General features: G+C 37.2%; 1 protein-coding gene across 39 annotated transcripts in view; it reads left to right on the top strand.

Annotated features, from left to right (window-relative positions):
• Nucleotides 1-25,030, top strand: part of MAP4K4 (mitogen-activated protein kinase kinase kinase kinase 4) — a 234,604-nt gene that overhangs the window by 125,392 nt on the left and 84,182 nt on the right. For all 39 annotated transcript variants that reach the window (XM_054578022.1, XM_054578017.1, XM_054577997.1 and 36 more), the window contains exons 4-11: nt 7,005-7,130; nt 8,367-8,477; nt 12,383-12,473; nt 14,063-14,193; nt 16,172-16,226; nt 17,627-17,705; nt 21,137-21,312; nt 24,015-24,087. In XM_054578022.1, coding sequence (XP_054433997.1) covers nt 7,005-7,130; nt 8,367-8,477; nt 12,383-12,473; nt 14,063-14,193; nt 16,172-16,226; nt 17,627-17,705; nt 21,137-21,312; nt 24,015-24,087 — 842 coding nt within the window. The remainder of the gene's footprint in view (nt 1-7,004; nt 7,131-8,366; nt 8,478-12,382; nt 12,474-14,062; nt 14,194-16,171; nt 16,227-17,626; nt 17,706-21,136; nt 21,313-24,014; nt 24,088-25,030) is intronic.

The following is a 25,030-nucleotide window of genomic DNA, read 5'->3' as shown; positions in this document are numbered from 1 at the left end:
TAATTACAAGTTGGATTAAATAGGGGAGGAAAATATTTTTCCTTCTACGCTTCTTGGTTTTTGACCAGGGTCCCTATAGTAAAGAACAGATTAGCAAGAGAAAAACAAGCAGAAGATTGTTTATTAGCATGTATATTTCATATATATGTGGGAACCTTCACAAGAAAAATGATGACTCGAAGTAATAAAACCAACCCAAATGCTTTCATACTTGGTGAACTAAGTATGCCACTAAGAGAGGCAATTGTGGAAAAGTAACTAAAATGTATGGGGAGGCTAAAGGAAGATAAGAGTTATTTTAAAAAGATTTGCTTAGACAGAATTCTCTCGACCTCAGCTCAGTGTCTCTGGGGATAAGTTTTTTCCATTTGGTAGAGGGAAGACATTGTTCAAATGGGAGTTTTATTCCAAGGGAAGGTCAGAGTGTCTTTTTTGAACTTGCTGTTTTTCAGATGCGTTTAGTTCAAAATAATCTTTATGTCAAAGAGCATATTTTGGGTTGACATATTCTGGTTTCCTTCAAGCAACAATCAAGTGTTTTAAGTGGAGGATTTGATTTTGGTCACATTGGACCTTATCTGGTAGATTTGCTTTCCATTTCAATCAGGATCTAGATTTCATGTCCTGCCTTTGGTTGCCCTGCTTTAGAGTCCCTGATAGTAGATAGACACACCTCAGAGATACTGTGGGTTCTGTTCCAAATCACTGCAATAAAGTGAATATAACAGGAATTTTTTTTTTTTGTTTAGCCAGTGCATATCCCGTATTTTGCCCTGTATAATGCACACCCATGTTTTTGTCTGAAACTTTCAGGAAAAAAAATCTTTTGTTTTAATTTTTAACTCATTTATTTATATGTATTTAGAAAAAACTGATTACGTATTCCAGGATATTGTTTTGCATATGGATATTGTTATTGCTTTCTAGAGTTACCCTTTTAATGAATAAACAAATAAAAGAATTAAAAATATTTATATAGATGTGGAATTAGTACTGCCTATGTATAATGCACATACTTATTTTTCCCCTCAAAAATTTGGCAAAAGAGTGTGCATTATACACGGCAAAATACAGTAAAAGTTATGTTTACACTATACCATAGTCTATGAAGTGTGCAATAATACATGTCTAAAGAGGCACTGTAAACACCTTAATTTAAAAACACTGTATTGCTGAGAAATGCTAACCATCACCTGAGCCTTTAGTACATCATAATCTTTTTGTTGGTGGAGAGTTTTGCCTTGATGTTGATGGTGGTGGTTGCTGAAGGCTGGGGTGGCTGTGGCAATTTCTTAAAAGAAGATAGCAATCAAGTTTTCCACACCGATGAACTCTTTATGAATGATTTCTCTGTAGCCTGTGATGTTATTGGATAGTGTGTTACCCATGGTAGACTATCTTTCGCTGTTGCAAACAGTTCTCTTATACCCTACTGCTGCTGTATCAACTAAATTTATATAATGTTCTAAGTCCTGTGTTATTGTTTCAACAGTTTTCACAGCATCTTCACCACGAGTAGATTCCATCTCAAGAAATCAATTGTTTGCTCATCCATAATAAACAATTCCTCATTTATTAAGGTTTTATAGTGAGATGGCAGCAATTCAGTGATATTTTCAGGGTCCACTTCTAATTCTAGCTATTCCTACCACATCTGCAGTTACTTCTTCCACTGAGATCTTGAACCCCTCAAAATCAAACATGAGAGCAGGAATCCAGTTTTTCCAAATGCCTGTTAATGTTGATGTTTTTACCTCTTACCACGAATCACCGCAACTCACTAATGTTCCTAAGGGCATCCAAAATTGTGAATCTTTTCCAGAAGGTTTTTAGTTTATTTTGCCCAGATACGTAAGAGAAATCACTGTCTATAGCAGCCATAACCTTAGGAAATATATTTCTAAGTTGAGGGCTTTGGAATTCCAAAAGTTATTGGTTCATTAGCAAAATTGGAGAGCATATCTTTTTGTCTGAAATGCGTTCAAAATAGTGCCTCTTTTTAGCAAGATGTCATGAATGTCTGATTTTTCAATTTAGTTAATTTTATAATTTTTCTCTTGGGTTTTTATTCCTTCCTTTGACCAGGTCCTGCAACCTTAATTTTGTTCTAAAATCTTTCCTTCATAGTTCTGTTCACCTTTGGTTGAATTTTATTGAGTCTGAGTTGTATAATTTTTCATGTGTCTGAGTAAAAAAACTTAATTTTGATTAATTCAGTGTGTTGTGGTAATGAATAATAATCTTAGATGTAGCTGGGATATGCCGGTTAAAAGATTGTCTCTGGATTATAAATATTTTCTCACTTTTCTACTGGTTCATAGTCACACAAATAAGGGCTTGGTAGTAGCTAACTGAAATAGTCTTGTAAACCCTTTTAAAAAGTTGATGGTTTCATTCTAAATGCATATTCATTTACACATTTTGGTGGTGAAATCTGCCAGAGATATTTGCCTATAACATTACCAACTAGCTAGAGAGCATAATGAAATGCCCTTCGTTTTTTGTTCAGCTGTTAATGAGTGCTGTTAATTCTGTAGAGGGGTGTGCTGGGGAAAACGGTAAGCTTACGACATTGCCCAGTCCTCTTAGATTCTCCTACTTAGCTTATCTGAAGTCAGCCTGTCTCTCTTGACATAGTTACTGCCATTAGTGGAAGGAGAGGGCATTTAGGTAACAGAAGTTTAAATAACATCTTAAGGAGTCATTAAAAAAAAAAATAATATGTACTCCTGTGTGCTCAGATGGTGGGGTGGGCAGGACTTGTCATATGACTGATTTATAAACCCATAGCTACTTTCAGAAATTACCACTATGCTGATGTTCTTCCCTCCCCCATTCTCTGGCAGCCAAGGAAGGCAACAGAAAACTCCTCTCCTAGTCATCTCCCAGCCTGAGACAAAGACCTCTTCTACGAGAGTTCACTCTCGCTGGTTAGAGTCCAAAATGCTAATTGGCATCAGCTGTATTAAAATCATTAAGTAGGATGTGCAGCTGCCGCATCACTGGAGAAAAGCAAGGGGGAGCCTTACCTTTCTTTCCAAAATGTCCTCTCTCCCCTTTCAAGTACCTTAATCTTTTTTTTTTTTTCATTTGTGTATGATTGTGGCCTCCTAGGGAGGAGAATGAAGAGCAAAGCCATTTGGACTCATTCTACCTATGTGGGATGTATAAACTTCTCTTTTGTTTTGTTTTTTTCCACTTTGCACTTTTTTTTTCCAGTTCCACTTTCTTTTCAGATGTGGGATTTGTTCTAAAATTTCAGTTCTAGACTACTCTGACTCTGTCTTCTATTGTATCTTCTCAGGCTAAATGGGGGGAGGGGGTTTGTTGATGATGTGTTTAAATGTTGGATTGAGACCACCAAACTTGTTTTTAACTAACAGTTAAAGGGAGGTTTGAACTCAGAAGTTGTTTCGTTGTAACTCTAAAGACAACATAAAACACTATATTAATAAATATTGGTCATAATTAGGTTTCCAGTTGTAGTTGGCTCAAAGCCGTTGGCAGATTCTGCATTTCTGATGCTTTTTCTCCAAGGAGGGCACTCATTAGTAAATGACACTGAGGTACTAGATATCTCCGTATTTTGTAAGATATATAATAGTCATCTATTCTATACTCATAGAAGCAAGAGGAAGAATATTTGTAAGTCATGGTTTCATTACATAAAGTAAGTGTGTCTATCTATTCGACTCAGGGACATGTATTGTGCCATGATGATATGCTGACAGTATTTGTTAGTATGTGTATTAAGTGTTTTTCATACCAGTGGACAGTGCTGCATTTAAGCCTATAAGAATTTTTAATTGTAGAAAATGTGCAAGAATTTTAACTTGGTGGACTCTGTAACAAAAAAAAATACTGAAACTAATTAAAATATGTTGTGATCCTTTATCGTTACTTAGGAAGTGTCTCATGGGAGAAATGGAGGTAGCATTTGCTTTCTTTCGAGAAGTAGAGCCTACTGGAAGAATGTCATAGGTAATAATGACCCTTGGAATAATTTAGCCACTAAGGGGAGTGAGAGAGGTAGGGGCAACGATGGATTGGTAAAGCAAAGTCTGTACTGTCCAGTAAGAATGTTCATAACTTCAACAAGTGATTGTCTGCTGTTACCACAAAAACAAAAATGTAAAATATTTTTATTTTTCCCTATTCCAGCTCAACATTGTTCTTTTTACGCACAGATCCTTGTATGCTTACCAATTTGTATAAAAAGAAAAGAATCTTTAGTTCACTTTCTATTGACCTAGTTGCAGTCCATTGTAAAGAAAATGAGATATTTGGCTTTTCAGGGCCCAATAATGTGTTTAACTGTGGGCCTTGTCTCAGAGGTAACACCACACACCTTTCCAACATGAGTATGTTTATGGCCATAGTTATATGCTAGTTTTTGTTAGGAATCTATCCATCTTGACAAGTGTCTTTAGGGTCTTCCTGGGCTGCTCAGGAATCCAGAGATACCATCAGGAGCTACTTGTGGTAACTCAGAAGATAGCAGGCTCTGTGTGGCCTGTGCCAATAAGTTGTGGTCACTGTACACTATGCACATAAGCTATGTGTGTGAATGAGTGTGTGTACTCAGTGCATATATGCTATACATGTGAATGAGTTACACTATGCCCATACACTATGCATGTTAATGACATGCATGTGAATGAGTGTGTGTACACTATGCACATACGCTGCATGTGACACTGTGGTTGAATGTGTGTATACTATACATACATACTATGCACATGAATGACACTGATGTGAAGTAGTGTACATTATGCATATATACTATGTGTCTGAATGAGTGTGTACCACTGCACATATGCTGTGTGTGTGAATGAGTGTTTGTATATTATGCATATACACTATGGTGTGAATGGCACTGTTTGTATGAATGGGTATGTATACACTATACACATACTATGTGAGTGAATGATTGTGCATGTAAATGATTTTGTGTACACTATGAACATACACTGTGCATGTGAATGAGTGTTTGGAAAGCATACGATAAATCTTTTGATGAACTGGGCTTTCTAGTTTTATTTGCGGCTTGCTTCCTTGTGCCTTATGTTAATAAAAATTGTTAACTGTTGTGCTTTATATAGTATAAAGTTCCTTTGAAGAACTGTCCCAATAGAAGTGTGTTATTGTGTAACATTAGCCAGGCTAAACACTGGTTTCATTTAGAATTAAGATAGTTATCCTGCTTATTCAGTATCACATTCTTCATCATTACTTCAACCATGGTCATGTTGAAATTACGGATGAAACAATACACATTTGGTGTATAGGGTTTGAATGAGGGTTTTTGCACAGACTATTGTATAGACTGTACTTGGCCATGTGACTCTGCTCTTATTTGCAGTCATTATCTTCAAAGCCACATGACAACTATGGCCATATAATATGCTGTAATATTCTATACTTGGAACCAAGTGTTAGTTCAGAACCATGCTAAAAGCCGCTGTTTTGAAAATCACTGTTTTAAGATGATTACATGTTTTGTTATATATTTGGTTTCAACTAAATAAAGTACAATTTGGGAGTTGTACTTTAAATGATATTTTATATTTTTCATTTGGTCCTTTTATTAATATCTGATTAATGATGTGTCATCTTTTATATTAAAGAACAGTATTTGCAAAACAAACTTATTTTGAGTCTGTGAAGGTTGTGAGTGCTTCACAGATGCCAGAGGGCACTGGGAGATGCTAGGCGGTAGGTAACAGGTTGCTTCTGTGTGTTTCTCACCTTTTTTCTTCCTGTTAGTGGGTTTCTCCCTGTGTGCGTATGTGAGCATGTGCTCTCATGTGCACTATCTTCTTTCCTTGTATAGGCGCACACATGTACCTAGACTGCTTAGAAACTTCTGAGTCTTTAGAAGAACATCAATTATAAGTGGAATGAGTGTGTCAGTGCAGAAGAGTAAGGAAGTTTTAGGGAACCAGCCATCATTTCATTTTGAAAATATATGTAGTAAAGGGAATCTGGTTATCAGATTTTTCTCAAAGATCTTTTTAGTTTCTCTCTCACTAACCATAGCTGATGTTTTCTTATCCTGCAACTTCTTTGTTTTTTCTTACTTTAATTCTGCTTTCCTCTTGTTCCCATGCTACCTGTAAGTTTTTCTTAGCATGACTCTTTGGAGATGGTGTAACAGAACCCTCTCTCTGGTTCGTGTGTCTGGAACAAAAGGCAGAATCAGCATGCTGGTGTGGTTTCTTCCCCAGAGGTATCTATGACAGAAAGGTGGAAACTGGCATTCATAAAGGTGACTTGTTTTTATTTTTCAGAGCTGTGTCATTCTCTTTTTTCCATTCCTTCTCTGATCTTCTCACATAACTCTGCATTTCTTCCCCTGCATATCTTTTTTAATAAAGCAAGAGGCTGGGGATGAGCTGAGTCCAGAACATTCCCCTGTCACTGATTAGTGTTTTGTTACCGGGGCACGCTGGATTCACCTGGCTCTTTTTTTAAGGTGGTGGATTCTCACTAAGCCTACTGCCCACTGGGCCTGCAGTGCTGGCCTATATTCAGTAATCTGCCCCTGGCTTCGCTAGAAGGTGAAGCTGTTGTTTGAGGTTGTTAGAAGTGAACCTTCTCTGCCTTAAGTGTGCCAGGAGATTTATGTTCACAAGTGGATTCTAGAAAAGAAATAGCCTTTCTAGTAATTAATTTAAATAGTATCAGTCAATTACTTTTTTTTCCTCCCATTTTTACAGATGAGCAAATTGAGGTCCAAAGAAGTGGAGTAAATTGCCTTAGGGTCCCTTAGTTCAAGAGCTGGGACTCCAAGTGCCCTCTGCTCCATGCTTCCTGTGTTCATCTTTACCTTTTATACCTTATGTGTTTCATTCATGGCTTGTAAATCACATTTCAAAGTCCCCAGTTCTTGACAAGAGGATAAAGTAAATCGATCTCTATCCTTTGCTGGGGGGACTGGAAACTCCAGTATAATCATGCTCATAATTTAGAAGCCACACATTTTATTTTTATTTTTTCTAAAGGATGAAGAGGAAGAAATCAAACTGGAGATAAATATGCTGAAGAAATATTCTCATCATAGAAATATTGCAACATATTATGGTGCTTTCATTAAGAAGAGCCCTCCAGGACATGATGACCAGCTTTGGGTGGGCACATGTTTCCTAGCCTTTGTGGGGTTTCCTCTTGGGTTGTATTAAAAGGGCATTAGGGACCTCCCAGAGGGAGGAAAGAAAAAAGCAAAGAAAAAGGAGCTAATGTCTGGTGTCTTTTTTGGCCTTTTTAGTTGACATTATACTGATTGTTTATTTTGATATTGATTTTACTTTGCCTGGGAAAGAGTTAAATTTGTATTTCAGGAATTAAACAGCATGTTTTAAAAGGAAATGTAACCAAAGGGAAGGATATTAGGAACTTAAAAATAAAAACAAACTAAAATTAAAACTTTATTTATGGAAATTAATTAATATGGAAACTCAGCTGAATGCATCTTTATTTATCACCTGGAAGTGAGAGACAAATTGCAGAAAAACAAACTTATGTCAGTAATTTTTAATAATATTAATGATAACAGTTAATTAAAAATAATAAATTCCAGGGAAATTTCTGGGCTGGACATATTCAAACTTACCTCTTATTAAACACATTTATATTCAACATGATGAAACTCAGATTCTGTCAGAAATATGGTTATCATTATTAGTTATGCCAAAGGCCCTGGGCTTAGAAAGCAGGAAGATAGATGAATATTTTCCTAATTTTTAAAAAAAGCCATTGTGGAAAATTTGCAAAATTAAGAAAGTACAGGGGAAACACTTACTTTCTTTTCCATGGACCAAACCCCATGATAGTTAAAACTTTATTTCAATTCAGTTGTGTTTTCTGGGTATTTTAAAAATATACTTGTATCCATGTTGTTTAGACATTTAGATATAGCAAATACTGTAGTTTTAAAAACTGTGTATTACTTAAAAATAACATTCCTCTTTTGTACTATCCATTCAATGTAAAATAGCTTGAGATTCGTAATAGTTTGAATCTGCCAAATGAGAAACAATGTTAGGGAGTCTTTGTATCAAATTTTTGATAACTGAGTAACTATTAAGAACAAAATGATTCTCCCATGCTCTTGTGCTAAAGAGAAAGAAGGAACATTAAGAAGCTCTCTATCTCTTGGACTAAATATACATAAGTAATAAATTTGACAGTGAAATGTTCTCAATAATCTGAATGCCTCCAAAGTGATCATGTGCCCAGATCTTTAAGAAGAGCACAACGAGGTTAGATTGTGCTTTTTTAACTTGCCTTGGGTGTATATTGATGTCCATGATAGTTTACTGACTGTTGGGATATGACAGTCACAGTGTGTCTTTTCTGCCTTATAGCTTGTTATGGAGTTTTGTGGGGCCGGGTCCATCACAGACCTTGTGAAGAACACCAAAGGGAACACACTCAAAGAAGACTGGATAGCTTATATCTCCAGAGAGATCCTGAGGGTAAGGACAAGGCATGGATGGCTCTTGTGCCCCGCATGCGATCTTGTGTTTTATTTTCATTTTCCTTGTCTGAAGTATTTCCTTACATTAATTATAACTGTATGTGTTATTTTCATGACAACTAAGGCTCTGTATTGCTGGCTGGCTTTGATAGTTTAAGCTATATCATGGTTTTGATATAAAGATTATAGTGGGGTGAAGGCAGAGACAAATGTATTTGAAAAGTAAATAAATTAAAAAAAAAAGATTATAGTATTTTGGCAAGGATCTAAAGAAAGTAGACTTAACCAAAAAATATTTTTTTCTGTATTTCCCTGAATTCGTCTCCAAGTATTAAAAAGAAAAGCAAAATGAAGAAGAATAGAAATGATTGCTCCTGTTTTTATGGGAATCCTGTGTCTGAGCTTATGAATCAGTATTAATGGTGCTGAATGTTGGCTTTCAAAATCATCCTGTGGACTTTGACATTAACTGTTCGAAATCTCTTGCAATACTTACGAGGAAAAGTTCTAATGTTTAATGTTGTTTACAGCCACTTAGAAAGCTGCTTATGATCTTAGACTTTAGTAGTTTCGGAACTACTGTTACAGCAGCTTCTGAATGATTCCTTTTAGTAGCAGAACCATCCTGACAGCATAGGCAGAAGGTTCTTAGTATTTCATACTTAAAAAGTGCCTGTGAGTTACCAATGGCCTGTCTTTTTTGGTCAGCCAGCAGTTTTCTCTTTACTTACTTTCTCTTTCACTGTATTACACGTTTAAATGACATGGTTGGATTTAATTTACCTCCACCTTTATTTTAAAAATAAGTAATATAGAGTTAAACTGGAACCTAATTGTTATGCTTCTCTCACTAATAAAAAAAATAGTACTTTATTTTTTATTTGTAGGTAAATTTACCCCAATTTTTATATTTAAGTTTCATAGAGGACTGCAGGTTTTAAAAATGTCATGAAGAATTCATAGAGATAAGTTTTAATTTCTTTTTATTTAGATATTTTACACAGCCCTTGAAAATAGGGAATTCTCTTAAGAAAACTAGTTGTGAGGTTGAGGTATGAGAACCATCTATTTATAATCATATTCAGATTTCATTATTTAAACATCAGGGCTCTTTCACCAAGGACAGAGTCTAAAAATGAGAAAGTAAGTACCCTGCCCGGCATTGCTGCAATGGAGCTCGGTGTTTGTTATATTAATAACTAAATCTCGTAGCCTGGTTGGCAAGGAGGGAGCTCTGGTTAAGAGTATGGGTGCTAGAGTTCACCAGGCTGTGTGTATATGAATCATCTAATGTGACATATGAGTCACATTAATATTAATGTGAGACAACTAATGTTAAGAATTAGTTGTCATTATTCTCTGTTACATGCACACACTTACACATACCTTTCCTGTCTATAATTCCAGTGTTGGATTTCTCAAGCGGAGAACTAGGTTTTAGTATAAATGTCCAAGGCAGAAAATGTACTTTAAATAGACAGTTTACATGCTTTTATATGTACAGGCAAGCATTATTTAATATGTATATTTCATAATTATATTTAATAAGTATATTTAGTTATTTTATCACCATTAGCCTCAGGCATCATTAAAAAGCAGCCCAGGTTGTTTGATACCCCTGTTCAACGAATATAGTAGCTTAATGGACATCTTTTTGAGATGCAGCAAGTGTTTTCCACCTCACTGAGCATGTGAATAGAGAGTTTCCATCATCTACATTTCATCTAGAATGGGAGTTTTTCCAGAATCTAAATGAACTTAAAAAAAAAAAAGCCTCTGGAAGGGTCAAGGCATCAAAAGCTGGTGTGTATTTATCATGAAGGAATCACTGAAAGTCAGTTTTGGTAAAGAGAAGGCAATATGGTCGGAAGCGGGTGAGCTCTCATGGGAAAGGAGAGCAACCACCCCCAGGCAGATAACCTGGGATCTCAAAGACATGGCCAGGGATAATGTCTGTAGTGGTAAAACACATTCTCATTTCTTAGTGGATGTTAGATTCAGGTGCTGCTGTGTTAAAATCCCTGAAAAGGTTGAGAGTCTTGAGCGTGTAGAAAAGTTGTCTCAGGCTAGCCCACTGAAACTCTTGAGATCAAAACTTTTATGGACTGAGCCAGCACATTTATTCCAGCCCAATTCCACATTCACGGTCCAAACGGCAGTTATATGCATTTTTGTAGAAAGTATTTTTTAATAGAGTATGGTCACTTACGGCCTTCCATAACCAATACTGAAGGACAGCCTTTGACTGCTACTTGTTCTGTGTCCATGAGTGAAATAGTTACAGGAAAACTGTTTCCTAGTTTTGAAAAATTGATTAAATTTGGTCCAGAATGGGTATTTCTGTGTATTTGGACTTGTCATCTCTTCTAAGGAAGAGTGATGTGGCTTGACTTTGGCATGAGAGCAGTCAAACACAAACATTCCATCCCTCCCAGGTACTCCATCGAGCAAAAGTGTCTTCATTGTTCAGAGCAGTCATGACTTGGGTTGACATTGGTTAAGACCCCGTTAGCCACAACTTAAGTAGTGTCAGTGCAGAAGCTGCCATCCTTCATAGTAGCACAGGGAAGGAGACATTTCTCATTTTTATTGCTCATAAGGAACAAGTGTGTACCCAGGTCACGTTTGTCTGGGAACACATGGGTATTTGTGTTGGTTGCTAAAATAATCCTATAAAAGTGTAAGAAGGGAATTTGTATAAAGTTAGAGAATGAAAAATGAACTGAAGTAATAAAAGTAGAAAATATAAGAGAATTAGGGAAGCTATATATTTTTTGGTCTCTTCTTTTGGTGTTCAAAGTTATTTCATGTTGAAAGGAGGGACTCTTCCTAACTATAGCACTAAGATACTATATATTTTTAGTGCTCTTTTTCCCTAATCAGTGCTTTGTGGTAGAACACTGCATATCCTGTGTGGTGGAAGAGTACACAGAGCCATCAAATACATTCTGTTCTGTTTCTCAAGCAGACTAGTGACAGATTATTTAGAAACCTCTGTGCTAGAAAAACAATTGTTCTTTAATTCATAGCCAAAAAAGTCATGCTAACAGTAAAACCCATAAAAAATTAAACAGGAAAATCAAACCCTTATGTCTAATCTGCCCTTTTTGAATTGAGTCCTTTCAGAGTGAATAGATTGCTTGTGATCTTACAAAGGTGGGCTCTAGATTTCTAGCTCAAGATGGAACAAGTTGTGAAAATGGTGCATTTTTATCTTTTAGACCATATTAGGATGCAAAATGTGGTTGTATTCTTGGCTCCACCTTTCATAAGAGACATACTTTTGGGCTTCCTTACAGATACACGGTCATCAAAAAGCACCATAGACCAGTAGAGTTTATCTCTTTGGGAAAGAAATACTTGAACACAAAGCTCCTTTGGCAAAATATTTTATACTTGGGGTAGAGGTGAGATTGATCAACAGCTAGCAGTTTGTCACTGTGTGCTGGGAAAACCAGGCAATGTTCAGGGCCAAACTTTAAACCCCATTATCCCTCTTTGCTTTTCCCCTGGGATGTGTCTAGTTCAAATATATCACAGGGTCACCCACTGAAAGATAGGGGTGTAGCATGGGAAAGGAACTACCATGTACACAAATAGCATAAGTTATAGCAGTGAAAGTGCAGATGGTAATCTACAGCGTGTCTTCAAGGGGCAGCTAGAAAGTGGTGAAGTTGCTCACAAGGGTACCCATTGTGAGTTGGAGGGTGGGTGCTTCTTTCTATCTGTGTAGTATTAAGGGGTGATGTCTTCCTGGAAGTGAACTAAGATTGAATTTGTATGTTTTAAATGTGGTTCACAGAACCTTTTGGCCTACACATACACTTTGTCATAAAGGGTGTGTTCTTGGTTATTTACTTACAGCGGTAAAGAACTAAAGTTCAGATCTGTCTTCCTATTCAGGGACTGGCACATCTTCACATCCATCATGTGATTCACCGGGACATCAAGGGCCAGAATGTATTGCTGACCGAGAATGCAGAGGTGAAACTTGGTACGTGATGGATGTACCACAGGATCTCATACTTGTACCTGGTGCAGACCAGCAGTAGTCCCTGCCCTGTTTGCATTTAGGCAAAAGTTCAGTCTACTCTCCACATTTTCTGTTTCTGCTCTATTTAACAATTGGAAACTGGGCATATTGCTTAGCCTGGCTCCATCTCCCTTCTCTCATGCTTCTCCCCTCTGCTCTGTTCTCTGTGTAGTAGACAGACAAGTATCTAAATCACATCATGCCATTTTCCTGCTTAAAGATCACTAATGATTTTGTTTTACTTTCAACAAAATTCATGTTTCTTACCATGGCTCATAAAAAGCCATGGCCCCTGCTACCTCATTTTGTGACGACCCTCACTTCTCTCTTCTTCCTTAGTCACTAACTTTTAACTTCCTTGGAACCTGACTCAGGGCTTTCTCACATACTATTCCCCAGTTTGGAAGCTACAAGTTTTTTCCTCATTCTCATAGGCCTTACCTGACCCTCTCATCTGTTTTGGGTCCCACACCTTGTTTCCTCCATAATAATGATCACAATTTATAATTATAAAGCTATTTGTTTACTTATATTTTTGACTCCTTTACCAAAATGTAAGTTCTGGGTGTACAGTGACCAGGACTGAATTATTTCCCAGAGTATTCTTACCCAGCACCTAGCATAGTGCCTTGAATGTAGTAGGTGCTCGGTAAATGGATGCATGGATGGATGAATGGATAGATGGAGCTCACAGTGTCTTCCTGTAGATGGTTTTATAATGGTTCTTTTATATTTCTGTTTTCCCTTATCTGGATCTGAACTTGCTCTCATCCCACTTTCATAAAATAGTTCTGTCAAATTTTAAAACAGAATTAGCATTGTTTTCTTCCACTAAGGCATCGTAAAAAACTTCTTTATGCCTTTAAGAATTTAGCCCACCTTTCAAAAATTGTAGGCATAATAGTTACACTTTAAAAATAAGATCTGAATCATCGCTCTCTTACATAGTGCCTGCATTGATTGGTCGTCTTTGGAGGAATAGTCTGCTCAATTGGAAAATCCCCTCAAAGCTGAGAGAGGAGGTATTAGAATGGTGCTCATTCCTAACAATGCAGCAAGCTGTGTGTGTTCCCTGCATTGCCCCCTGGTGCAAAGTCTGTGACAGTCCCTCAGTAATCTCTGGGTGATAGATTACTAGTGCTGTCCAGGTAGCAGTAACTGCACTGACTGCGTGGCCTGTGAGTCTTTGTCCTCGGGGGTAGGGGAGGGGGCATTCACCATGATAACTGGCCAGGTAGTTGTTTTTAAGGATGACCTGAAGACAGAAGTTGAATCTGTACCCCTGCAAGTGCTGTCACATCTCTGTAGTGGAAGCTCAGGGAGGCTACAAATTCCATGCCTATCAGCTTCCAGACTGGTAGAGGATCTTGTTGGCTCTGCTCTGGAAAGTTGCTTCTTATCATTGTTGGTGACGTTGAGGAGTTTGCATGTCCATGAAGTATTACTGTTTCAGTTTACTCTGAAGGCACCCTTTCCTTACTTTTCTCACTGTTGTATTTTCCTTGTTTGTTAGTTGTGTTTTACTTTTCCTTTGTTTCTCTTCCTTCTAGTTGATTTTGGTGTGAGTGCTCAGCTTGACAGGACCGTTGGGAGGAGAAATACGTTCATAGGCACACCCTACTGGATGGCTCCTGAGGTCATCGCCTGTGATGAAAATCCGGATGCCACCTATGATTACAGAGTAAGAGGCAACCGCTTGCTTGGCCTTCTCTGGGTCACTGCCATTCCTGAGGGATGGGGGCTGTACTTACAAATTTTACACCCCTCATCCCTTCCTTCTTTCTCAGTGAGGATGACATGGGCACCCTGTTGCAGGTGCAACTTGGTCAGCACAGAATTTAGATGCTTTCTTCTGTTTTTATTCTGCATCACCACCTGTCTTCTCCTTACTAAGTAATGCACTGTTTTCAGGGCAGTCTGGGTCGCTTGTGCACAGAACTTTTGGTCATGAGCATATTAACTGATTCTGCCCTGTTTTCTTCCTTTTTATTTTGAAGAATATATTATAATCAGATTTTTTTAAATTGTCAGAATATGTAACAATGGCTTGAAATTGTTAAAGAGCTTTACGGCTTTGATTTGGTACACGTGTATTTAAATTATTAGAGTGACCTCTAGGGACATATATCAATAATACATTTTTTTGATCCTGATATAACGCCCAGGTTTGATCATCAGGCTCAGGTTGAATAAGTTAGCCCAAACTATATTTTTAAAAAGTTCCCTTGCCTTATTTAATGAGTCAGAGTAGTTATTGTACCTGTTAATAATATTCAAAATTGAGTTCATAACATTCTGCAGTGTACCTCAGTATTTATTATAAATTCCCAATTAATGAAATTCAATTTAAGCATGTGGTGCAGAGGAATTTTAATATGTTTATTTGCTGAAGTATTTAAAAATAGATAGTGGACATTGTGACTTTTTACTTTTTAGTACATCATTTTATATCTCTAAAATTTGCAAACATTTTCCAATATATTCAAAATATTTTCATACATAAACAAATAAAAAATAATTTTAAAAAGCAGAAAATCCATAGTTATACTCTGCTATATTTAGTGACATTATCTCAGAGGAGATATGTGGTCCATGTTGTACAATATCAAGGAGCATAGAACATTTGTTTGTCCTCCCGCTGATGCTGCTGAGATTGGTCACTGGGTCAAGATGATAAAGCCCCTCCTTTGCACCCTCGTAGTATAGAAAACTCCCTGAAAACAAGGGAGAAATTTGTGGACCTCTCCTTATTGTTGTAATCAAATATATGTGTTTGAACTCTGTAAATAATTATAGGTTATTTAGAGAACCTTTGAACTTTAAGTTATTCTTGTTAGGGTAGCATATAAATAAAAGAATGGTAATAATAGTAATTGTCCATTATCTACTTTTTAAAAAATCTTGTTTGGATTTTAAGAAATTGGCTGATAATCATTTATTCATTTGTCATCCAGTATTTATTGAGTGTTTACCACATGTGAGTCACAATTCCAGGGACCCAAAGGTAAATAAAACAGACAAAAATGCTTGTCTTCATGGAACTTACATTTGAGTGGGGAATACAGTTAAAATTCAAAATTTAAAAATAAGAAAATATTCTGTGCACTGAACAGCACTTTACTTATTGTTCACCCCTTACTAAGTTTGAGGGAGAGTGGAGCGACTCAGCAGCATGACTCATAGTAGTGAGCTGTGGTAGATTTTATTACTTCAGCTGTGGGCTTTTAATATAGAGTGCTTTCTAACCTTTAAACTTTCAACATCTTTATTCAATTTGAAATGTTAACATAACACATAAGTGTAAATGTATATCAGGGCCAGGAGTCTAAATTATTGAATGTTTCTAAAGAAATGAAGAAACACACTGAGCAGCAGAGCATGTGGAGGGCAGCAAGAGAGAGCTTTCACATGGACCATCTCTAGTTCTTTCATAGATATGAATGGTTCTGATTAACAAGTCAGTGTTACCTGTATTTTATTATTCATTTGGAAGGTATTCTCACAAATGTATCTGTGCTTTTAGTTTCCTGGCAAACCTCTTTTCAGTTTATACATCAAAGAATGTGTTTATATCATTTATGTGAATAACTAGCATTGTTAAGCTAGTGGCCTCATTACTAATGTGCTATCCTAACATACTGCTCTGTTTTTTTTTTTAGAGTGACCTTTGGTCTTGTGGCATTACAGCCATTGAGATGGCAGAAGGTGCTCCCCGTAAGTAACGTTCTTTATAGCCAATTGTTAGGTGTAACTTAATCCTAGCTTCAAGGCTTCAAATAAAAAAAAAAAAAAGGCTTCATTCCTGGATGAAAGAAAGCCATTCTTGGTGGGGCATATAGATGAAGGAATCACAAATACAGTGAAGCTTTGGATGTAAAAGGAATTTCTGGTATATACTATCCCTTTTGGAGATCTCCCTGAGGTCTGTAGGCTACACTGTTCTTTATTGAGGTTGTATTCAGATGTGTGACCTGAAATTATGGTGACATCACATAATAAACAGTAATTTTTCTTTTTATAATTTGAACTTAATATTCAGTGAAACCAGTCTTAACACATCAAATTTAAGTATAGTGTTTTGACTTTGCAAATAGAGGTAAACTTTTAATCTGTAGAATGACCTTTTTTGGTATTCCTAGGCAGTTTTGCTTCTGCTTTGGATTAAATAAATGACAACTTCATAAAATTGATTTTTTGATCAGGGATGTGGTAGAATTGCAGAGAATAGGGAAAAAATAGCATTTTCTGCTGGTTCCCCTAATAAAGATGTATACACCAAGAATGTGTAAATCTGGTACATAGTTGTTGCTGAGTAAGTTTTTGTTGAATGAATGAAAAAAGTTACCAACAGCCAAGAATTAGTTTGCAATACAGAAATGGATATCTGCCATGAATACCATATGTTTCCTCATGCTTTCTTCTGAGGAACTGAGACTGGGAAGTAGTATTGCCTGATCCTTTGTCTTGGGTTTTTCTTTCCCCTATAGTGGAAATAGTATTATATATACATTTGGCTCCCATTTCCCAGCTGCCTTGTAAGATTCTCATTGAAGATAAACAAACATGTGAAAATGCACATTGCCTATTGTGTACATGTGTACCCAGCATGCCTTTATTGGGCAAGTGGTGGGAGTACAAACAGTAATTGTGCAGAATTAAACAATTCGATTTTACTTTAACAGTTTTGCTGTTTCATAGTAATAATTGCTATAATAATGAACAGTCGACATTTCTGGAGGGTTTAAGTCTGCTTCCTGAGTTCCAGGCAACCCTCTGATAATAAAACTGTTTTCACTGTAATCTTATAGATGGTTAAGAAACTCAAGATGTTAATTCTTCTAAAGCTTTGAATCAATATTTATCTTTTATTCATGAAAAGTTTTCAACGTTTTTGAAATTGTATATTTTTGTCATTATACTGGTCCTCCTTATATTTTCCTGTTTAAATGGGGAATTCAGGGTTGCCCTAGGGCTCATAACTAGTTGTCTAGTCTGTTTGACATAAAGCATATCAATCACATGATGGGACAGAACCTTTGATACATGACTGAGCCCTAGATATCAAGAATGAGTAAAATAAGTGCCATACTGACACAACCATCTCCTCTCCCCAGCTCTCTGTGACATGCATCCAATGAGAGCACTGTTTCTCATTCCCAGAAACCCTCCTCCCCGGCTGAAGTCAAAAAAATGGTAAGCTACGAATTTTTTTGTTGTTGTTGTTATTGTTGTTCTTTTCTTTTTTTTTAAATTGTTCTTTTTTAATTTAACTCCAAGGCAAAATTCTGGCCATTCTGATTCACAAAGAACACAAAAACCAGTGTCCCCAAAACACCAATTAGAAAGTGTTATTTTTTTTTTGTTTTGTTTTCCTTGCTAGATTCTCTTTGTATTACAAAATAGTGACGTGTCCGTAATGAAACATCATAACATGTTTAAAGAAGAATGTTCCATTTTAATACATCAACACACTTTTAAGTGTAATATTTTCCTAAACATTTTTGCATTAAAAATCAAGGCTGTATTGACTTACAGTTCTTCAGGTGAAATAGGATGTTAAAATTAATGGCAGTACTCACTATTATTATTGCAAAACATTAAAGTTAGATGTTTCTTTTTCATTCCAGCATAACACATTACAGGAAGGGTCCTTCCTCTTTGGGCTGCCACCTTTCTTTCCCCTGCAGTTCTCATTTACCTGACAAACAAAAATTTATATTTGTGGAGGGAGACAATGATGATCTTCACTGATCTTTCAGCAGTGTCAAAAAACGCTGGTTTGATTTAATTTTTAAATTACTAAGGCAGAGGGCAGTGGTTTGTTTTTGTCTGAGAATTGTGTCTGTGTGTTCCCTCTTGCACTATGAGTTCTTTTTTATCAGTTCTAGTTTGCACTCAAACTCCCTGTGCCTGTGGGCCCTCACTCCTCTGTCTGCTCCTGTTTTCCTGGGCTCAACTATGGGTATCTTACTAGCACCTTCCTGTGAGAGTTTTGTTTTGTGTTTTTCCTTTCTGAAACTATTTTTCAATTCATGTTGTCTCCTCTTTGGTTCTTGACTTCAATTCTGAAATAGGCCGAAGATCTTGAGTTTGAGCTTTTCATTCTGTATTTGGTCTTTTAGCTATTATTGTCTGCTCTTTTCTTCTCAGTTCACTTTCTGATGTTTTATAGCTTGCTTTTTCCATCTCTGGGTGTACACACACGCACATCTTCACTCTTGTTTCTCTCCTACTGCTCCATATCCCTCCCTGTCCTTTCTCCCAACACATTCTACCATCCTTTCCCCATCTGTTGTTTGTTAATACTATTTTTCTCATTCTTTTAGTATTCTTCTTGAATCACATTCAACTCATAAAATTGAGGTTGCCAATTTTTAGAGAGGTTTTTTAAGGTTGTACAGTAGCAAAGATTTTAGCCTTAATGGTCTCTTGTTTTAAAACATAACTGGACATCCCTGGGTGGCCAGCCCTAGGGACACCAGTGCATATAGTGGACATTACCAAGAAAGAAGCTGTGAGGCTGGGGTCACACTTTATCTGGCTCTCACAAAACTAATAAGTACTCACTTTTCATTTCTTTTTCTCTATCAGATTTTATTAAAGGAAGTTAATGCTCTGTCTTCAAGGTGCCTCACAGTTTCTGGGTCTTGTCAGCTGGACTCACTCTGATGCTTCTGTTCATGACGTGCAGTTTGGGAATTATCCACTGTGTGCATAATACAGTGATATTAAAAGACAAATGTATACGACAATAAATTCCTCCTTGTCTTACTCCAACTTTCTCCAACTAAACTTGATTAGATGTGTTTTCATCCATTGTTCTCATATTATCCAAGTTTTCTAAAGGGACAGGGTGGTTGCAAAACATAAAGTCTTCCTTCCTTTATGATTGCTGTCTTTCTTTCTACCATGTGTAAGTTACTGTCTTTGGAGAAGTGGCTTCCAAGATGATCGATTTACTCTCGTCTAGCAGAACGTGGTAGTTGATTTTAAAGAGTATATTACAGATCATTGCTTCCCCAATGCTAATCTGTAGGCATGGACGTGAGCATCCCTTTGAGATCTTTTAGTTTAGTGCTCCAGCCTCAAAATTTCTGCTTTGTTAGGTCTAAGAAATAATCCAGGTATTTGTATTTTTAATAAACTCCAAAAATGATCCTGTGGGCAGTTGAGTTTGGGAGTCTCTGTTAGAGCAATACACTGCATCCTCCATGTTCCTCATTAACCACAGAATAAAGTAACAACCTCCTTTAGCGACTTTGGGGGCCCTTCTCTGAGCTTACCCAAACCTATTTTTCTATTCTTTTCCACTTTCCATACTGGCATCAGAAAACAATTTATTATTCCTAACAGTTTTTTCCCTCTATTCAAGTCATTCATTTTGGAATGATGGCTTTTCCTCTCCCATTTTTGGAATATCAAAGATTCTCTTTTTCCTTAATGTCTAACCCACTGTAGCAGTTGTTCTTTTTGTCTTCCTCTGTAAGTTTGATGGTACATCTGCCATTGTGTGTACTTAAATATCCTCCACTTTATTTCCTGTATTTCTTAAAGAACCTAGCATAAACAAATGTAAATTATTGATGCATAAATATTTGTTGAATTGAAAAAAATAGTTTGCATGGAAATACAGGGCAACAAAAGCGATTCTTGAAAACAGTGAAGTCATTGGAAAGAATTAAACTAATTTTCTAAATCACATTTTTAAAGACTGAATAACTCATTCATTCAACAAAAATTTATTACGTACCTATTGTGGTCTGCCATACTCAGTATTGGCGTTGCTGACAAATTGAAAAACAAGAACCAGTTTCTGACCTGTGTCATTTCAAACCAACAGGGGAGACAAACATTAAGTGCACAGTGTGTTAAGTACAGATAGCCTTAGAAGAAAGGCTTCTCACCTGGTGTGTGGGGTGGAGTGTTGATAGGAAAGGCTTACCGGGAGAGATGAGGCCTGAGTCGAGTCTTGGACATGTGATGGGTGAGATTGTCTGGGCCCAGACAAGGGGTGGCATCCTCATGAACCAGGCATCTCTTGGTGAAAAATCAAAGTGGCTGACCTGATAAGCATCGATGATAGTGTCGCCGCCCCCTTCAAAACTATTATTTCCACCTCTGTACATTAAACATAATGAACTAATAAATAAACCAATTTGGGGACTCTGATTGAAATGTCTTTTTAACAAGTTCTAGAGCCCCAGCATTTGGTCACTTACTTGGCTCTTTCTCTTATTTTCTATGTTGTCCTTGTCTTTCAGGTTCCAGACATCTCTCTTCCATCTGCCTTCATTTTAGCAAAAACCTCCCCTATACCCTCTTGCCACCTCCACTTCTGCAATTAAATGATTAACAAACAACATTAATTCATTTAAATCAGACTTTCTTCATGACTCTGTTTGTGGCCTTTTTTCTTTCATCTGATATAATCCTTAAACCGTGTATAAGTCAAGCTCCTGGTCCCCATGTCCTGAACTCCTGTTTATGTCCCCTGCATCATTCCTGTGCATTTGCAGTACATTCACAGTGATCCTGAGGCTCTTCTTTGATTCAGGCTTACAAGTTACTGATATTTTGAAGCTTTGGGGTAGAAATTTGATCATCTTTTTTACTTCCTCCTATAGGTCAAAGAAATTTTTTAGTTTTATAGAAGGGTGCCTGGTGAAGAATTACATGCAGCGGCCCTCCACAGAGCAGCTTTTGAAACACCCTTTTATAAGGGATCAGCCAAACGAAAGGCAAGTTAGAATCCAGCTTAAGGACCATATAGATCGGACCAGGAAGAAGAGAGGAGAGAAAGGTATTAAACTTGTTTGTATTTTCATTTGAAAAATGCATGTGTATATATATGTTTTTAATTCTTTTGCCAACTAGAATAGGTTGCTCCTGTCCCAACCATGAGTTTGTGTTTACTTGCCCAGTGCTTGAGGAATTTGTCTTTCCTTTGCAGATCAGTGATGGGCCTGTGGTCTGCCTGGCTCCAGGCAGCATCCATAGAGCTGTGCTGTGTGATGCCAAGCTGACGCCAGTTAGACCCTATGGCTGGTCAACACAGAGGGTGGTTTTTGTTGTTCCTTGTCAGGAGCACATCTCTGTTGCTGCACTTTTTATTTCATTGTGAACATTGTGCCCTGAATACATCACTCAGGGTTTATTGAGCTTCAGCTGTGAACGTTGTCATCACTGTGTTCACGTGTTACTTTCATGTGGCAAGACTCCTGGGTTTCTTACTGCTTTCCTTTGCTACTGGTGCTGTGCTTAGGCCTGGGCCACATGGACAACCTAACTACTTTTCTCCTTTTACTGCACAACATGAACATGCCCTCATGCTTGCAATTGATATTTCTTTCTGTTCCCAATATCATTGTTTGATATCTTTCCATGTTCTGTGTCCACCTGCCTGACATGCCCTCTCTTTCCCTAGGTCCAGCAAGGTACTGATCAGGTTTTCATCACCAGCTTCATGAAAGTTCCTTCCCTGAGTTCTCCAGTTCACTTTGATTTTTGTTTTGCAAATTCTTTGAGTAACTTTACAGAACAACATTAGGATAACAGGCATCTTGTTAATGAATTTGTTTTGACACTCAAATTTCAAGGCCAAAGAAGAAACTAAAAAGAGCCAAATTCAATGCAGTGAAAGAGCTGGTCACAGTCGCCTTTGGAGGCCTTTACTGACCAGTTTATATGTTCATTTCAGTCTTACATAACTTGGGTATTCAGAGTTGTGTCATCATTGATGTTCATAATAATGACTGTTTTGCCCTCTGACATACTCATCTGTAAAAGTTATTAACCTTTTGTAATTAAGCTATGCAGTTGTAACAAAGTAAAATAAAGTTTGCAACAAAATAAAGCATTTTTTGGAAAGGGTTATTTACATATTGGGTCCTTTTCCCAGTCCTTTCTCTTTGTCCTCACCAGAGAACATGGTTTTTTGGTTTGTAGGCCAACACTCAATCCACTGAGCCTCACCAGCCAGGACTTGGACATGCTTTTTGATTTTAGAGAAAGGGGAAGGGCGGGGAGGGGGGACGACGACCACTGATCGGTTGCCTTTCATAATCACCCCAACCAAATCTGCAACTAAGGCATGTGCCCTGACTGGGAATCAAACCCAAAACCTTTTGGTTCATGGGCAGGTGGTCCAACCAGCTGAGCCACACTGGCCCCCATTAATTTTTTAATAATAGCTGACAGTCATGGAACATTTGCTGTGCCAGGCACTAAGTAATTAACTGGATTATCTCATGTATTTCTCATCCACATTTTGTAGATAGGACAGTGGGTACCTTCATTTCTTACCTTCAAGTCACAGTGGCCTCTTTTTTGTCTTTGCATTAATTCATCTTCCAGATATTCTTCACTTCTTGTCAATAATTACTAGTTCATCGTACAAAATTTTAAACATATCAGAGACCTTATTCAAAGGACTCCAAAGATTGTTTAGGTGGAATTTCCCTTGGAAGCTAGCCTGTTTTTATGTTCTTTAAAATTATATAGTTTTGACTGTCTAGCATAGGAGATAAACATTGATGAATTTGTGTGTGTGTGTGTGTATAACATATCTGTAGTTATATATAATATAGACCGAACCATAGTTTAAGTTCTCAGTCTAATTTTTCTTACCAGGAAACTGATTTTAAACTTAGATCTCTAGAAAAAGTTAGAAATGCACTTCTTGTTTGTGAAGAGATTTTTTCTTCAACCTTTCTAGTTTTGACTGCTCTATGGAGTGAAATTGCTCTCTGAAAGCAAAATACTGATATTAAGCTGAGAGTCCAATAAAACAGACTGTTACTTAAGGGAAAATGTCATAAAACCTGTTGAAGTGAAAATAAAGTTAATCATGTTGGACCTTTTGCTTAGTGTAGTCTAAGGAGAGCCACTTTTTGTCTCCTTTTGCTATATTATTTCATCACTTTCTCCTTGATTTCACCTTTATAATTTGTGGGAATATCTGATTTTGGCTTTTGGGTTCTTTACCTGCTATATGATCTACTTCATATTTCACTTTCTGTCAGCCCAGCTGACTTTCTCTCCACTGCTCTTTTGGTGGATCCTTGAATACTGCTGTAAAAATTAGTTTTCTAGTTGCCTTCGTTTGAGCAGTTAAGTCTCCTTCTTTTGAATTTTCGCATTAAAGTGGATTTGGATTTTCTGAACTTGTTTCCATTTTTGGGCCATTTTTCTTCTTTATGGAGGGCTCTGGAGCCCCTGTCACAGCCCTTCTTCCCCTCAACAGTATGTCCCCTGAGGGGTTGTCTTGAATGCAGCAGAATCTGCTCTTGTCTTGTGAGTAAGTAAGGATAGCCCAGGGACTTGCCACCACTTACTGTGGGAAAGTTCTTTCTTGTTGCTTCTTCCCCCAAGTTCTCCATACACATTGTTATTTTCACAATGAGTATATTGTTTATTTTCTGCCTTAACTGTCTTGGAGATGCTTGCCTGTATATGCATTGTGTCATGACTTGTGAACTGTCCCATTAATCTTTTTTTTAATAGATGAAACTGAATATGAGTACAGTGGCAGTGAGGAAGAGGAGGAAGAAGTGCCTGAACAGGAAGGAGAGCCAAGGTAATGATAAAGTCACTGTTCAGCTTCCTGCACTATGAAGAGTCATGCCAGGATTTCAGAAGATTCACTTTTATGTAATACGACTAATCTTATATTACTCTGAAAGTTCCTTAATAACTTCCATTCTTCTCCATTTGTTGAAAGGGTCCTATAAACATTTTTTCTCTCAGGATCCTCTTAGCCCAGTGGCTCTTTACCAAGATTGCGTTGCTACACTCCCCCAGTCACTCGGAAATACGTGGGCTATGTTTGGTCCAGGGAAGCGGAGCTTGCTGCTGGCATTTGGTAGTCTATGGTGTGGGTGTAACAGTCTCATAGTGCATGAAACTGACCTCCACACACAGTTGTCTACTCATGGGCCAGTAGGGCTACCACTGAAAACATTATAGTTTTTCCCAAAACATTTTTATTTATTTGTTTAGCTCTCTCCACAGGGGTGGTGACCAGCATTTCATTTCCTTTATTAGGGTGTATTCTCTCCTGACCCATTTTATAGGCTGTGTTTTGGTCTTCCCAATGTACACTGGCTTCCCAATATACAATGAAGCAGAAGGATGAAGACTTGGTAGTATGAACCTCACGATAACTAATTAATCAGTGAATAGAGGATTTTAAAATTAATAATGGTCTTACCTCATTTGTGCTGTAGCCATTTGTAACTGACTAATTAAATAGAGGGGATGGAAGAGTGAAAGATCTGTGGGGACGCAGTGCAGAAGATGGCAGCTTGAAGAGAGCATAGCAAGAAATAAGAGAATTTATTGAAAAAATTCAGTAATATCTTTTTCTTCCTACAGAAAAGATTTGAATCCATTTGAGAGTAAAACTTTTAGAGTAATTTGAACTGATTTCATAACCAACATAATTATTTTTAGGTAGGAGCATGATCTAATGAAAGAGGTCGTTTAAGGAGATTTATTTGCCATGTTACTCTGGGTGTTTT

The sequence above is a fragment of the Pteronotus mesoamericanus genome, unplaced genomic scaffold, assembly GCF_021234165.1.
Source record: "Pteronotus mesoamericanus isolate MK-2021 breed Mesoamerican mustached bat unplaced genomic scaffold, CSHL_Meso_final contig_48, whole genome shotgun sequence".
NCBI classification, from domain to species: Eukaryota; Metazoa; Chordata; class Mammalia; order Chiroptera; family Mormoopidae; genus Pteronotus; species Pteronotus mesoamericanus.
The sequence above is the reverse complement of the archived record's forward strand: the minus strand, read 5'-3'. Positions and strand labels throughout refer to the sequence as shown.